This window comes from Zalophus californianus, chromosome 3 (assembly GCF_009762305.2).
Source record: "Zalophus californianus isolate mZalCal1 chromosome 3, mZalCal1.pri.v2, whole genome shotgun sequence".
Classification (NCBI taxonomy): Eukaryota; Metazoa; Chordata; class Mammalia; order Carnivora; family Otariidae; genus Zalophus; species Zalophus californianus.
Genome location: NC_045597.1, coordinates 137,514,130 through 137,529,090, shown reverse-complemented (window position 1 = coordinate 137,529,090; position 14,961 = coordinate 137,514,130). Strand labels below are relative to the sequence as shown.

Here is a 14,961-nt window from a genome sequence, read left to right as displayed (position 1 = left end):
AACAAAAGCAGGAAAATTCTGGAGGGAGACATGTGGAAGATGGGATGAAGCACAGGATAAATTTCCTATTTTTGTTTTGGCTTTAGCCCAAGAGAAGGCCTCCGTCAACGCTGTGCAATATTGTGCAAGTATTTACAGAAAACCTTCGGCTTTCTGGCCTGAAGAACTAGAGGTCAACCACAGGTACTAGAAAGTGAAGGAAGAATCCCATAAAAGATAGAGAGGAAAACCCCCAAATTCTGTGCAAAAACAAAACAAAACAAAACAACAAAAAAACCTGCCCAAATTCCCATCTGTTTTGTGAATCAGCATGTGGGGCACACTGCAAGCAGCACAGCTAAAGATAAAAGAACTGAGCTGAAATTTGAGCTGCCCACCAGTAGAATCTGCAGGTTGAGTACAACCGGTTAAACTGTCTAGCAGACAACTGTCAAGAGTTATTCCTTTTAAGGTGAGTTTTGGTGGCTTGTGGCTTTCAAGGAACTAGTTCATTTCCTCAAAGTTTGTAGTATTTCCCCGTTATCCTCCTAATGCCGGTAGGGTAGATAATGATATTTCTTTACCTGACATATAACTTGTGTTGTCTTCCTTTTTTTCTTTGTCAAGCTTTCTAGGGTGTATCAATTTTATTGATCTTTTCAAAGAACCAGGTTTTAGTTTGATCAATATTCTCCATTGTTTCATTTTCAATTTTATTGATTTCTGCTCTTATCTTTATTATTTCCATCCTTTTCCTTGATTGGGATTTTTGTTTGTTCATTTTTGGTTGGTTTTTTGTTTTGTTTCTTGAGGTGAAAGTTTAAGTTTATATTGTTAAGTTTATATTAAGTTTATATTTATATTATATTAATTTCTTATTATCAACTATAAGCATTAAATGCTATAAATTTCCCTGTTAGCACTACCTTTGCTGCATCCCACAAATTTTGGTATATTCATTTTCACTTCATTCCCCTCAAAATATTTTCTAATTTCCCTCGAGACTTCTTTTCTGACCCACTGGTTAAAAATGTGTAATTTCCAAGTATTTGGGGGACTTTGCAGATATCCTTCTATAATTGATTTCAAATTTAATTTCATTATCACCAGAGATCATACTTTGTTATGTTTCTTCTAATTTGGTAAGATTTGTTTTATGACCCAGGATATGGACAACCTTGGTGTATGTTTGATGTGCACTTGAAAAGACTGTGTATTACATTGTTGTTGGGTGGAGTATCCTATAAATAATGGATTAGATATACCAGTGGTTGATGGTATTGTTCAGTTTTTTTATATCCTTGCAGATTTCCTGGTCTAGTAGTTCTTCTGATAACTGAGAAGTATTGAAGTCTCCAATTATAATTGTGAAATGGTCTATTTCTCTTTTCAGTTCTATCAGTTCTTGCTTCATATATTTGGAAGCTTTGTTGTTAGATGCATATACATTTACCATGGAGACATAATAATCCCATTAAAATGACCTTTTTTGATTATGTAGTATCCCTCTTTCTTCCTGATAATTTCTTGCTCTAAAGTTTCTAATATTCATCTAATATTTATATAGCCAGCCCAGCTGTCTTTTGATGAGTGTTTACAAGATATATCTTCTCCCATCCTTTTACTTTTCACCTTAAGTTAGTTATTTATATATAGCAATAGCTGAGTCTTGTTTTGTTTTTTAAATTCACTTTCACATGCTCTTTTAATTGGTGTGCCTAGAACATTAATACTTATACATATGTTGGAATTCAGGTCTACATTATATTGTTTGTTTTCCGTTTGATCCTTCTGGTTTGTTGTTCTTCCATTTCCCCTTTCTCGCCTTATGTTTGAATATTTTCTTAGTACTCTATTTCAATTTATCTGTTCAACTTTTTTCTATATCTTATTATGTAGCTTTTTAAAAAGTTGATCTAGGGGCCTGCAGAGCAACATGCCTAAGTTTTATTATGACTACTGCGACACATACCTCACCCATGACTCTCCATCTGTGAGAAAGACACACTGCAGTGGTAGGAATCACAAACAGAATGTGAAAGATTACTATCAGAAATGGATGGAAGAGCAGGATCAGAGCCTGATCAACAAAACAACCGCTGCATTTCAACAAGGAAAGATACCTCCTACTCCATTCTCTGCTCCTCCTCCTGCAGGGGCAATGATCCCACCTCCCCCCAGTCTCCCGGGTCCTCCTTGCCCTGGTATGATCCCAGCACGCCATAGCGGGGGCCTCCCATGATGCCAATAATGGGCCCTCCTCCTCCTGGGATGATGCCAGTGGGATCTGCTCCTGGAATGAGGCCACCTATGGGAGGCCACATGCCAATGATGCCTGGGCCCCCAATTTTGAGACCTCCTGCCCATCCCATGATGGTGCCCACTCGGCCAGGAATGACTCGACCAGACAGATAAGAAGAGACAGGAACCTCTTTATATTAATTTTATATTACTTGTTCTACTTCACCAGGAGATCATAGTACTGTGACTCTAGGTGTTTTCCCAGGACAAGGAAGACTTGCTCCCCCTTCCTATCAAAGAGAGAATAGTTTTTGCCAGGGAGTAGTGGGACAAAAAAAAAAAAAAAGAGCAATTTTCATTTGTATTGTGAAATGTGAAAATAAAACTGTGAACTGTTGGGTGCCTGGGTGGCTCAGTTGGTTAAGCGACTGCCTTCGGCTCAGGTCATGATCCTGGAGTCCCGGGATCAAGTCCCATATCGGGCTCCCTGCTCGGCGGGGAGTCTGCTTCTCCCTCTGACCCTCTTCCCTCTTGTGCTCTCTCTCATATAAATAAATAAAATCTTAAAAAAAAAAACTGTCAACTGTTTTAGTTAAAAAAAAAAAGTTGATCTAGGATTACAATATACATACTTAACTTTTCCATTTACTAGAATTAATATTTTAAAACTTAAAGGAGCATGTAGAAATCTTACCACCATACAGGTCTCTATGTACTTCCATCTTTATACTGAGGTAATTGTGTATTATAGGAAATGTAATGTTAGCTTATAACTGTCAGACATATTTTTAAAGTCTTAAGAGGAGAAACATAGTTATATTTACCCAGATATTTCTCACTTTTGTGGCTCTTCCTTCATTCTTAAATTTCCATGTTTCACTGGGGTATCATTTCCTTTATATCTAAAAAACTTCCTTTAAAATTTCTTTTAGATCAATCTATTGGCAACAAAGTCTCTTAATTCTCCTACATATCAGGATATTTTTATTTCTCCTTCATTCCTGAAGAATATTTTGGCTGAATATAGAATTCTGGTTTGACAGATCTTTTTAGAATTTTAAAAATGTTTCACAGCCTTTAGGCATCCATGGTTTATAATGATAAACTCGCAGAAATCATTTTTTTACCTGCATGTAATTTGTTTTTCTTTAGCGGCTTTCAAGACTTTTTTCTTTGTCTTTGGTTTTTAGCAATTTGTGCATTTAGGCATGGATTTGAGTTTATCTTGTTTGAGATTTCTACCTCTCCTGAATCTGTAAGCTTAAGTCTTTTGCCATTTTGACAAGGTTTCAGCCATTATTCAAAAATTTTTCTGCATCACACCATTCTCTCCTTCTGAGAATCTAATGACATGAATTTTAGACATCTGGGTACTATTGCACAGTCCCTAAGACCCTGTTCTTTTTGTTTGCTTGCTTCAACTTCTGTTGTTCAGATTAGACAATTTCTACTGATCTATCTTCATGTCCACTGACTCTTTCCTCTGTCATCTCCATTCTGCTATTGAGCCTACTGAGTTAATTTTTACTTTGGTATTGTGTTTTTCAATGATAAAATTTCTAATGAACTATAGATTCTAATTAAAAGGCAGAACTTATTAGAATGGTTTTAAAAAAGAAAAGATCAAACTATACGCTTTTTATAAGAAATGCACTGATAGTCTGAATACTGATAGTTTGAAAGCAAATGATAGGTAAGTATATGTCATGTAAACAGTAAGCAGAAGACTGGGCTAAAACTGACTTCAAGAAAATGATCATTACCATGAGAAATAATGTTTCATAAAGGCAAAAGGGCCAATTCACCAGGAAGACTTAACAATTATAAATGTGTATGTACTTAACAATAGAGCTTCAAAATACAAAGCAAAAACACACAATTCCATAAATATAACTCGAGATTTTCACACTCCTCTCTCATTAATATATACAATAATTAAAAAAAAAAATCAGTAAAGGCATAATGATCACAATATCCAGAAGGATCACATCCCTTAGTAGTGGTACCAAACCAGCCCTAGAGTAAAGGCTACTCTAGACCTATCCTAGAAAAGCTTAAAAACAGTTACTTAACTAATATAAGTCCAACACTCTTTAAAGGAATAAAACAAAATCCAGCACGCAACAAATAAAATCTACAATGTCTACTATCCAATTAAAAATTACCAGACACATGAATTAGGAGGAAAATTTGACCCTAAACCAGAAGAAAATCAGATCAACAGAAACAGATCCAGAAATTGCAGAGATAATGGAGTTAGCAGACAGTGAGGCTAAAACAGCTATTATAAAACAGGTATGTGCTGAATATGCTCATTGAAAAAAAACCATGAAAGTAATTAGTAGAGAAATGGGAAATATACACAAAAAGTACCAAATGGAACATATAGAGATAAAAAACATAATAACTGAAATGTAGTATCACTAGATGAGATTAACAGCAGATTAGATAATGCAGAAGAAAGGATCAGTAAACTTGAGGACATAATAGAAACTATCCATAGTAAATGTAGAAACTACATCCTTTTATCTCAGTGTCCACATAACTTAAATGTTTTCAATGGCAGTTACATGTAGATTCATTATGGCAAATTTCTCATTTGGATAGGAAATTTGAGTAAAATCTGAATATCTATCATATCAAATATTCACATAGTGACTATAGAGACACAGGTATGCTGAGATCCTGTGGGATTTACTGGTTCAACCAGTGTTTGTTTCTCAGCACAGCACAGGTAGCTCCAGCTGAGCCTACCAAATACATTTAGCTTCGAGTTCAATCTCTCACCAGAGACTGTGCTGACCCATAGCCTGAGACAACAGACAGCTGAATTCCAGGCTGGGACTCTGGGAAGGGAGCAGAATTGCATTTTTCAGATTCATAATCTTGGTAAGTAGTCCAGTTCCTGCTCCCCAAATAAGTCTTCACCTAGACACCTACCTTCTCATGGATGTTAGAACTATCATTTAAGGCTTATATCTGGTCCAGAATCCCCTCTTTGATACAGATAGGAGAACTATATGAGGAAGAGACACCTCAAATCTTGCCAACACTATGGGTTCTCTCTTCATTTTTGGTAGTTGGTGATTTCCTTTTCTTGTGTTTGACCTAACTATATATATCCTTAATGTTTAAATATTTTATTCAGTATTTCTAGAATTGAGGAGAAGAGGGAATTCTTACATCTGCTCACTTAAAATTCTCAACTAGTTCTAGATACAACTTTTTTAGTAAGAAAATAACCAAGAGTATTATGAAAAGACAGATTAAAGAAACCCGTCTCCATATTCCAATAATTTCTGAGAAGAAAAATAATCCCAATTTTGTTTAAGAATATTAGTAAAAACTGAAAAAAGGGGTCTGAGGATTGTGAATCTGAACCTGTCGTTCAAAAAGTATTATTATCCTCTCAGAATTATATAGCACTTCACTCATCTCAAGAAAAAAAGCTTATATTAGTTTATAAAATTTCAGTTTAATAAAACTGTATCTTCACTAAGAATAATTCCTTCAAAACCAGATTTTATCATACCCACATTATACCCAGGCAGAATATAATTTTTCATTCTGATATTATTTCAGTGATAAAATTACCTTTGTGTTTATTCAGAAGCTTGTAGCCTTCACAGTATCTGCCTGGTGAAATCATCATCTTGGCTGTGTCAAGATAAGAGTATGTTGCAGCAAAATCAAACTCCTTTTTACCATCCCACCAACCTTTCTGCTTAGCATAGTTTCTCATGTCTGGATGTTCCTGATCAATCTTGATTGTTATAGAAAGCTGATTAGAAATATTACGAACTCCCTCTATTTTCAAAGAAGAAGAGGGGAAGGGAAAAGAAAAATTGCATTTAACATGTTATATTTATCTGTACATTATGATTCTTAATCACTATTTAAAATGCGAATATAGACTTCTAAATTTTGTACCATGCGCATCTCATCTATTACATACTCAAAAAGATAAATAGGGGTGCTTGGGTGGCTTGCTCAGGTAAGTGTCTGACTTTTGATTTCAACTCAGGTCGTGATCTCGGGATCATGAGACAGACCTGCATCGGGCTTTGCGCTGGGTGTGGAACCTGCTTAAGATTCTCTCTCTCCCTCTCCCTCTGTCCCTTCTACTCCCCTCTGCTCTGCTTGTGATCTTTCTCTCTCCCTCTCTCTCCCCGCCTCTAAAAAGATAAATGAATTATTTTAATTAAACTTTTTAAACTTTTTATTTTGAGATAATTGTAGATTCACATGCAGTTGTAAGAAGTAATACAGAGATCCCGTGTACCCGTTACACAGTGTCCCCCAATGGTAACATCTTGTATAATAGCACAGCTAAACTATTGGTATTGATACAGTCAAGATACAGAATATTTCCATCTCCACAAAGATCACTCACGTTGCCCTCCTATGGGCACACCCACTTATCTACCCCCACTAAACCCTCATTAAACCCAGGCAACCACTAGTCTGTTATCCATTTCTATTACTGTCATTTCAAGAATATTACACAAATGAAATCATATGGCATATAACCTTTTTTTTCTTTTCTCACTTGACAGCATTCTCTAAAGATTGATCCAGGTTATTACATATATCAATAGTCCATTCCTTTTTATTGCTGAGTGTTATTCCATGGTATATACCAGTTTGTTTAACCATTCACAAGTTAAAGGACATCGGGGTTGTTTCTAGTTTTTGGCTATCATGGAGAAAGTTGTTATAAATATTTGCATACAGGTTCTTGTGTGAATGTAAGTTTCTGAGATAAATGCACAAGATTGCAATTGCTGGGTGGTATGGCAGTTGTGTATTTAGTTTTTTTAAAAAACTGCCAAACTGTTTTCCAGAGTAGCTACACACTCTTACCAGCAATGATTAAGTGATCCATTCTCCACCTTCTCACCAGTGTTTAGTAGTGTCATTTAAAACATTTTAACTCTTTTGATATAAGTACAGAGATAGCTCATTGTGGCTTTAGTTTGCATTTCCCTAATAGCTAATGATATTGAACATTTCATGTGCTTTTTTGACATCTGTATATCCCTTTAGGTGAAATGTATCTTCCTGTCTTTTGCTCATTTTTCTGGTTGGATTGTCTTTTTACTGTTGAGTTTTGAGATTTATTTATTTGACAGAGAGAGACACAGCGAGAAAGGGAACACAAGCAGGGGGAGTGGCAGAGGGAGAAGCAGGTTTCCCACTTAGCAGGGAGCCCGATGTGGGGCTTGATCCCAGAACCCTGGGATCATGACCTGAGCCGAAGGCAGACCCTCAATGACTGAGCCACCCAGGCGCCCCAATAAATAAAATCTTAAAAAAAAAAACAGATCTAATAAAAATTTTTAAAAAAAGAATAACAGTCTGCTAAGCAGAAATCAATTAAATTACTCTAACAAAGTCATCCTTGGGATATTCTCACTACAAAAACTAGAATAACATCATGATAGAATCAGACAGGGAAGAGGAGTTTTCCATCTAATAGATAATTCACTAAAATTTAATTATGTAGTTCTTGGGCTTATTTAGTAATAGGAAGAGAAACCAGTTGGAAAAGTTAATCTACAACTGGATGATTACACTCAATGAAGGTGTTCATTTTGAATGGCTAGTAGGGCTATCTTTCTCAAGAGAATACATTTATTCATTTCTCTCTTGCATTTAGCACACTTAATAAAATAAAGAGTGCTAGTGGTACAATCAGGCCAATTATAAAGTAAGAAAACAGTCTAAATTCAATTTTATATATTATACAAAATAAAAACAGGCAAAATATAAAATAAAATGTCATCAAAACAACTGGCAAGGACTTATTTTGAAAAATAATATCCAAATCCTCCAAAGCGCAAGGCTACCTTCATGAAGACTTTCTGAATTTCTCCAGCCCACAATGACTTTTCCTTTCTCTAAATGTTCACATCATCTATGTGCCTGAATCATTCAGGCATTTAATATTTTACATGTGCAAATTATCTCTCCTGTAAAACTAGGAGATCCAGGAGGTAAGTACATAAAAGGTACATGATCATGCTTGAGTACAAGGCTGTAACTCTAATGAAAGAATATTGAACTGAGAGTCAGGATGGAAAGATTTAAATTCTAAGTCTTTCAATCGCTGCCTCAAGTAATGCACTTCACATCTCCAGATTTCGTCACTTGAGAAATGAAAAGGAATATATGGTCACAAAGAAACCATGAAAAAAATGCATGCAAAGCATCCTAAAACAATCAAATTGTTATTTTACTCAATATTTACTCTTTACTATTGTATCAACATATTCTTTCCAGCCACTAACTGACAGATACTAATCCCCAGGAGCACTCCCCCTTTCTCACCTCCATATCCACAGGCAATAAAATGTTTGAGTTCACCCCAAAGTTAAAAGAGGAAGAAATGGCACGAGGTTATTAAGAAGCAGAAAAGTACTAAAACAGGGCACCTGGGTGGCTCAGTTGGTTAAGCGACTGCCTTCGGCTCAGGTCATGATCCTGGAGTCCCAGGATCGAGTCCCGCATCGGGCTTCCTGCTCAGCAGGGAGTCTGCTTCTCCCTTTGACCGTCTTCCCTCTTGTGCTTCCTATCTCTCATTCTCTCTCTCTCTCAAATAAATAAATAAAATCTTTAAAAAAAAGTACTAAAACAACCAAGAGATGCAGCACAGAAAATATATACAGGTTATATAAAATTAATATAATAATATGGAAAAGAGAGAACATTTTTTCTCTTTTTCAGAAAAGCCCCTTGTAGTGCTCTTTCACTGTTAACATTCTTTCAAATTTTTTCATTTCCCCTGAAGTTCAACCCTTCATTGCACTGGATTATAAATCTTGAGAAACAATTAAATGCAATGTCTGCAGTTAAGGGGGTTATTTTATTAATTATAAGACAAATTAAAAAAAAAACAAATCATGAAAAGTTGTCCATACCTCGTACTTTTTCTGCAGCCCAGTACTTCCCTGCAGTCTCCAGAATCCAGGCTTCATTCCTATCAGCTATCAGGAAACTATTGTGATAGCTAAATACCATCGTACTCTCTGAACAATTTCCACCCTGGCCATATTTTTCTAATAGATCAACAATGACATTGAGGGCTTTTTCAGCTGTATCAGCTCTTTCAAGGCCAAGTCTAAAATAAAAATATAAAAGTTCTCAGATTAAAATAAATTTCCATCATTTCTCTTAAATAATTTCATGCACATGAGATTTTTTGTTTATATTCAAAGCAAAAATTCTTTCAAGTTAATGGATAAACTGAAATCCAACTTCTAAGCCATTCCTTCCGAAGTCAGTTTGGAATCATGAAAACAAAGTCTTTGGAATCATAGATCAATGTCCAACTATAAAATGAGGATAATAATATATAGCCCATGAGGTTACTGTGAGAATTAATTAAGGTCTGATAAAGTATGTTAGGTACTTCATATAATTCACATAAATGAATCATAATTTTCAACTCCTTTCCTTCTCCCAATTAATGATCTTTGAGTCTGCAAATTACATGCATATATAAGCATATTTTGGAAATACTGCAGGTTCAGTTCCAGATCACTGGAATAAAACGAATATCACAAAAAGCGAGTCAAATGAATTTTTTGGTTCCCCAGTGTATATAAAAGTTATGTTCACACTATACTATAGTTTATTAAGTGTGCCACAGCATTATGTCTAAAAAAACAATTACATACTTTAATTTAAAAATACTTCCTTGCTAAAAAAATGCTAACCATTATCTGAGCTTTCACCAAGTTATAATCACTAATTACAGATCACCATAACAAATATAATAATAATAAAAAGTTTGAAATATTGTGAGAATTACCAAAATGTGACACAGAGACACAAAGTGCGCAAATGCTGTTGGAAAAATGGTGCTGATACACTTGCCTGGCATAACATTGCCACAACCCTTCAATTTGTAAAAACTGCAATATCTGTGAAGTACAATAAGGCAAAGCATAATAAGATGAGGTATGTCTGTACTCTGAAGCATTTTAACACAAACTATAAAGTATCAATGTCCAAAATATGGGAAAAATAGGAAAATAAAACTTATAAGAGTGTTAGACAAGTTCTATACTGAAAAAATATAATTAAAAAATAACCTGACAAGGTCCATGCCCAGTAGTGCCTCTTCATCACAAACTTCTTCTCTTCCCCATACAGCTTCATTCCCAATGCAAACTCCATGCTCATTGGCTCCCATTTCTGCCCCCCATAACCAAGCTGGGCGACTAAGGACAACAGCATATGTTTCAGGAACTTGATCAATTTCTATGTAAGTACACTGTAAAGAAAATCATAGCAACAACTATAAAACCAAAAAAGAAAAAGTTATCAAGTTTCAGAATCTTACAAATCAAGCAGAAGACATGCCCATTATGAAATAAAGTATAAGTAACTTAAAATTTTCTATAATAAATTATTACCCTTAAAATATCTTCAGAATTGACCCTAAAGCTTTTATTCATTCAAATATTTATTAAGCATCTCTTACTACAAAGCACTCTGCTAAGAGATATATTAGTTATAAAGATGAATCAGATACAGATCTTGCTTTCGAGAAACTAAGACTTTTACACTAACTAAAATACAACAAAAATGTAAAGTGTAAGGGCCATTAAGAAAAGTAAAAGTGAGGTGTTAACGCAAGCTCAGGAGAGAGAGTTTCTAGTTGTGAAATCTTGAAATATTTTGTAGAGGAAGATGTATTCAGTTGAAGCTTAAAGGGAATGAATCTCAATCTCAATGTTCAGTATTTCTTAATTAGTGACATAAGTCCCATATGGTAGCCCTTATATACAAGAGAATTGCTATAGAAGCCTATGTAACCTGTGGAAGTCACCCATCTGATGTGATGGGTGTACATATTTATAGTATATATATATATGTATACATATATATATATACTGTAGTATAAAGTAGTATAGTAGTAGTGTAAAGAATAAGAACCACTGGTTTACAGAATAGGAGAAATTTAAACATAAAGAGAGAAAGTGGAAATGGATCTAAAATGAATAGTCTTGCAAAAGAAAAAAAAAGGCCTGTATACAGAAAACATCTAATATTTAATATATTTTAGTATTAGAATAGCAATAAAATGAAATCTGAAAAATACATAACAGCAATAAAAGCATAATGTGAAACGTTTTAAGTTCCATGTTGAATGGATTTTTAATAATTTTTAAAGGATCCTTTAATTAATGTGTATACTACCAAATGGACTGCATAAAATGCATGTTAATAGTGTTATCACAGGGCCCCATAAGCCTTTTTTAATGATAAAACTGTTACTTCTAGAGACTGGAATGACTTTCTCTATTCTATACCAATCAGAATACTTTCTGTCCATCAAACTCCAGCTGAAACCCCAGCTCCTGGTGAAGACTTCCTTGATTCTCTAGTCTGAATTAACTGCTCCTTCTCCACTGCTGTCACAACTTGTTGCTCTTACTTAAATTTAGCATTTAAACCACCCTACTTTATAATAGGGTTAGTTACATACACATCCTATTCCTCTACTAGACCCTAAGCTCCTGGAAGACAGAACTGGTCTTGACAGCACGCTTTAAATCTTTGCCCTATTTGACATGCTTGTGTATGATAAACATTCAAATATTTGATCAAAGAATTAACAATTATTTTTATTGTTATTTCAGCTTCCTCCAAATCATTGAAATATAAGACCAGAAATCTAGTTCTGACTCAAATTATTTTTCAAATTTAAATCCTTGAATTTTTAACTTCTATAGTCCCTGACAAATAGCTAGGTAATTATTTTTTTTTTAAAAGCTGTTTATGATATTTTTTAAAGAAAACTATTGCTAACAAAACATGTACTTCACCCACCTGAAGATGTTCTCTCGGGTTATCATGAACTGCAGCAGGAAAATAAACTACCTCCTGTACTTCATCGCACAATCTATCTGAATTTTTTCCAAAAATAATCCCGTTACCAACAGTTGCTGGAGGTAATGCCACAAAAGTATCACAGGAACAAGGTTCCATTTTTTAAAAAACTAAAAAACATATAGAAGATTCAAAATAAAAGGAGAAAAACATTTTTAGTACATACAAAACAAAGAATTTTACTTGATGACCAATGGATGTTATTGCCATACCTAATAAAGGGTGTTCGTTAAAGGTTAAACTTTATACTGTACTACAAAAATCAGTAAGAAAACGACTTGGGAATGAATCCTGTACTACGAGAATCAGTAAGAACATAGCAATGACCATTATCTTCTTCTAGTCTATAGGTCAAATTTATCCTCTAAGATCTTTCTCTCCTGAAGTCTTCCCTGAATCTCCTTTCACTATTTCCATATTTGGGAAGCCTGCATTTTACTGCTATGAAGACCATATCTGTGTACACATACGAGTTTCCATATCTGTGCACATATATGAGTCTCCTTCTGGATAGTAAGATCATTGAGGGCTGGGAGTACACTTTATTAATCTTTGTATTCTCATCCCCTGAACTTATGAAAAGTCCCAATATTTCCTCAAACAAGAAGAACACACTCAGAATATAATGCTGAGCTGGAGAAGAATACACAGATTATAATACTGAGACGACTAAAATTTTTAAAAACTCACTGAATCAGACAAATACAAAAACATTGTTTTTGTTGATATTTCCAGGAAGAAGTTCACATACATAACTTGTAAATCCTGATTGTAGAATTTAGTATCAAGATTGTGTCTTCATTTGTAATTTGGAAAATCTTAAATCCTCAATTTTGGTAGAATATATTTGCTTCCAGAATGGACATACTTTTTTTGAGTTTCCTGCTTTCCTTTATTTTATAATGCCCAAACTTTAGGATGGCTTTATACAAATAAAGGCTAGCAATTTAAAAACAGAACATAAATCTAATAAATGTTTCATTAAAAAATCAAAATGACTCAAGTAAGAAAGAAACACCTTTAGCCTGAATTCTTAAGACTTGTCTCTTTTCCTCAGCTATGGATAGTTCCTCAGTTACACGATAGCTGCTGTTCTTTTCTGTGTGAATTCCAACCTTTATGTCCTGGATCGCCTTTTCTTTGTGTTCCAAAATTATTTCTACCACTGCATATCCTCGGCAGGCTATTTAATCCCTATCTAAGCCTTCTGTCTCGTTGGTAAATATCTCAGGAGGCTGTTATTAGAATTTAATAAGACAATGTGTAAAGCTTTTTTGCATAGTGCCTGACACATATCAGACACGCAAAGAAAGCTGTTATAGTTATTATTGGACAGAAGAGTAAATTTCTCACAAAAGGTTTATTCCTGCTATCACACCCACTGCCTCCCTGAGAGAGGACTGGGTTGGTGGATCCCCTACAGCGGTAGCAGCCACGTTCCTTGAAAACCCTGGAGTCTCAAGGGCCGTCAAGCTGCACTAGATGATCAGTGCTGTCTAACTGGCGTCCTACGAGAAGCTAAGGAAACATGCCACCTAGTTAGGAAAACACCTAGCCCACTTAGAAAGGGAAGGTTTGAGAGAGTCTTTACGAACTCCTAGTACGCATTCATCATTCAACAAATGTTTATGAACATCTTTCTCAGCCAGACACCGTACAGCTGGTAACAAAATATAATCCTCGCTCTCGTGGAGTTGGCATTCTATTTTATGCTTTAGTTCACCAAGAGCTTTCAGAAACATCACATCGTTTGATCCATACGAACGTACTACAGTTTGGGCGAGAATTACTGTTTTCACAACGCAGACGAGAAAATCGGTGCGGAAAACTTCATGGAACCCGAGTCAGAGTCCACAGACTAAAGGGCTCGAACCTCAAACACCCCTTCCCACCCAGCACACACTCCACACCCCAGCTGGCGGCGCTCAGCCAGCCGCCCGCTCACCTCAGACCCGGGGCACCTCCCACAGCCCCTCGGTCCCGCCCGTGCGGCCCCTCGCGGCTGCCCACTTCGCACCTCCGCTACGCACGCCCCTCTCCCGTTCACGCCCCTCCCCCATTCACGCCCCTCCCCCCGGCCCGAGGACCTACCCTCAATGAAAGGGGGAAGGGCGTGCTGGGGTAGGCGGAGGCTCTAGTCGCCGGAAGCTGTCACCTTTGACCGCGGAAGTTCCCTCTCCCCCTGGCGGCGCAGTTCCGGTTAGGAGGCAGTGTTTGTTTACGTTGTTCACAGGTCTAGCGGCTGCCTTCCCCACCTTAGGCTTTAGGATGGGGAAGTCTTTCGCCAATTTCATGTGCAAGAAGGACTTTCATCCGGCCTCCAAGTCCAATATCAAAAAAGTAAGTAAGGGGAGCAGGGGAGGGTTCTGGCCCTTGGCTTCTGGGTTCCCAGGGGCTGCTGGAGGTGAAAGTGGTGGTGTCTCTGGGATTCCTGGGACAGTCACCTCTTCCCCAGGCCTAAAGCCCCGATCTTCTCGCCCCTTCTCCGCTGAGAAACTCTCTGACAAAGCTGGCCCTCGACGCCTATTCTACATCAGCCGGAAGACGGGCAGCCTTCGTCTGCTCGGTCGGCTTGTCAGCTAGAATGTAAATCTTTAAGATATGAAGAAGTCTGATCATAAGGTTCCTCATTACTTCCTCAGCTGCTTCTGGTTCCCAGAGATCGTGGCTTCTGAGCTCTGCCATCCTGTCCAAAGATGATTCCCTGTTTATTTAAGATAACTCTTAAAAGGGAAATAAAGTCACCTCTTGCTTCCTCTTTTTATCCCACCTAGTCATGTAGCGTCTGTCTGATGACCTCTGAAGTTTGGCTATTTATTTTACTATTTTTTAATTGAAGTA

At 36.4% G+C, this 14,961-nt stretch overlaps 2 protein-coding genes and 1 pseudogene across 5 annotated transcripts in view; 2 read left to right on the top strand and 1 right to left on the bottom strand.

Annotated features, from left to right (window-relative positions):
* Positions 1 to 14,274, bottom strand: part of SCRN3 (secernin 3) — a 31,089-nt gene extending 16,815 nt beyond the window's left edge. For 2 of the 3 annotated variants that reach the window (XM_027589652.2, XM_027589654.2), the window contains exons 1-5: positions 14,066 to 14,195; positions 12,061 to 12,230; positions 10,317 to 10,498; positions 9,141 to 9,340; positions 5,815 to 6,027 (exon numbers count right to left, since the gene is read on the bottom strand). In XM_027589652.2, the coding sequence (XP_027445453.2) occupies positions 5,815 to 6,027; positions 9,141 to 9,340; positions 10,317 to 10,498; positions 12,061 to 12,219 (754 nt within the window). In that variant the 5' untranslated portion in view covers positions 12,220 to 12,230; positions 14,066 to 14,195. The other variant, XM_027589653.2, reaches the window with a different exon arrangement.
* Positions 1,916 to 2,394, top strand: LOC113919849 (annotated as a pseudogene).
* Positions 14,266 to 14,961, top strand: part of CIR1 (corepressor interacting with RBPJ, CIR1) — a 37,436-nt gene continuing 36,740 nt past the window's right edge. Inside the window, exon 1 of one of the 2 annotated variants that reach the window (XM_027589649.2) lies at positions 14,266 to 14,460. In XM_027589649.2, the coding sequence (XP_027445450.2) occupies positions 14,389 to 14,460 (72 nt within the window). In that variant the 5' untranslated portion in view covers positions 14,266 to 14,388. Of the gene's footprint in view, positions 14,465 to 14,961 lie in introns of both variants that reach the window. The other variant, XM_027589651.2, reaches the window with a different exon arrangement.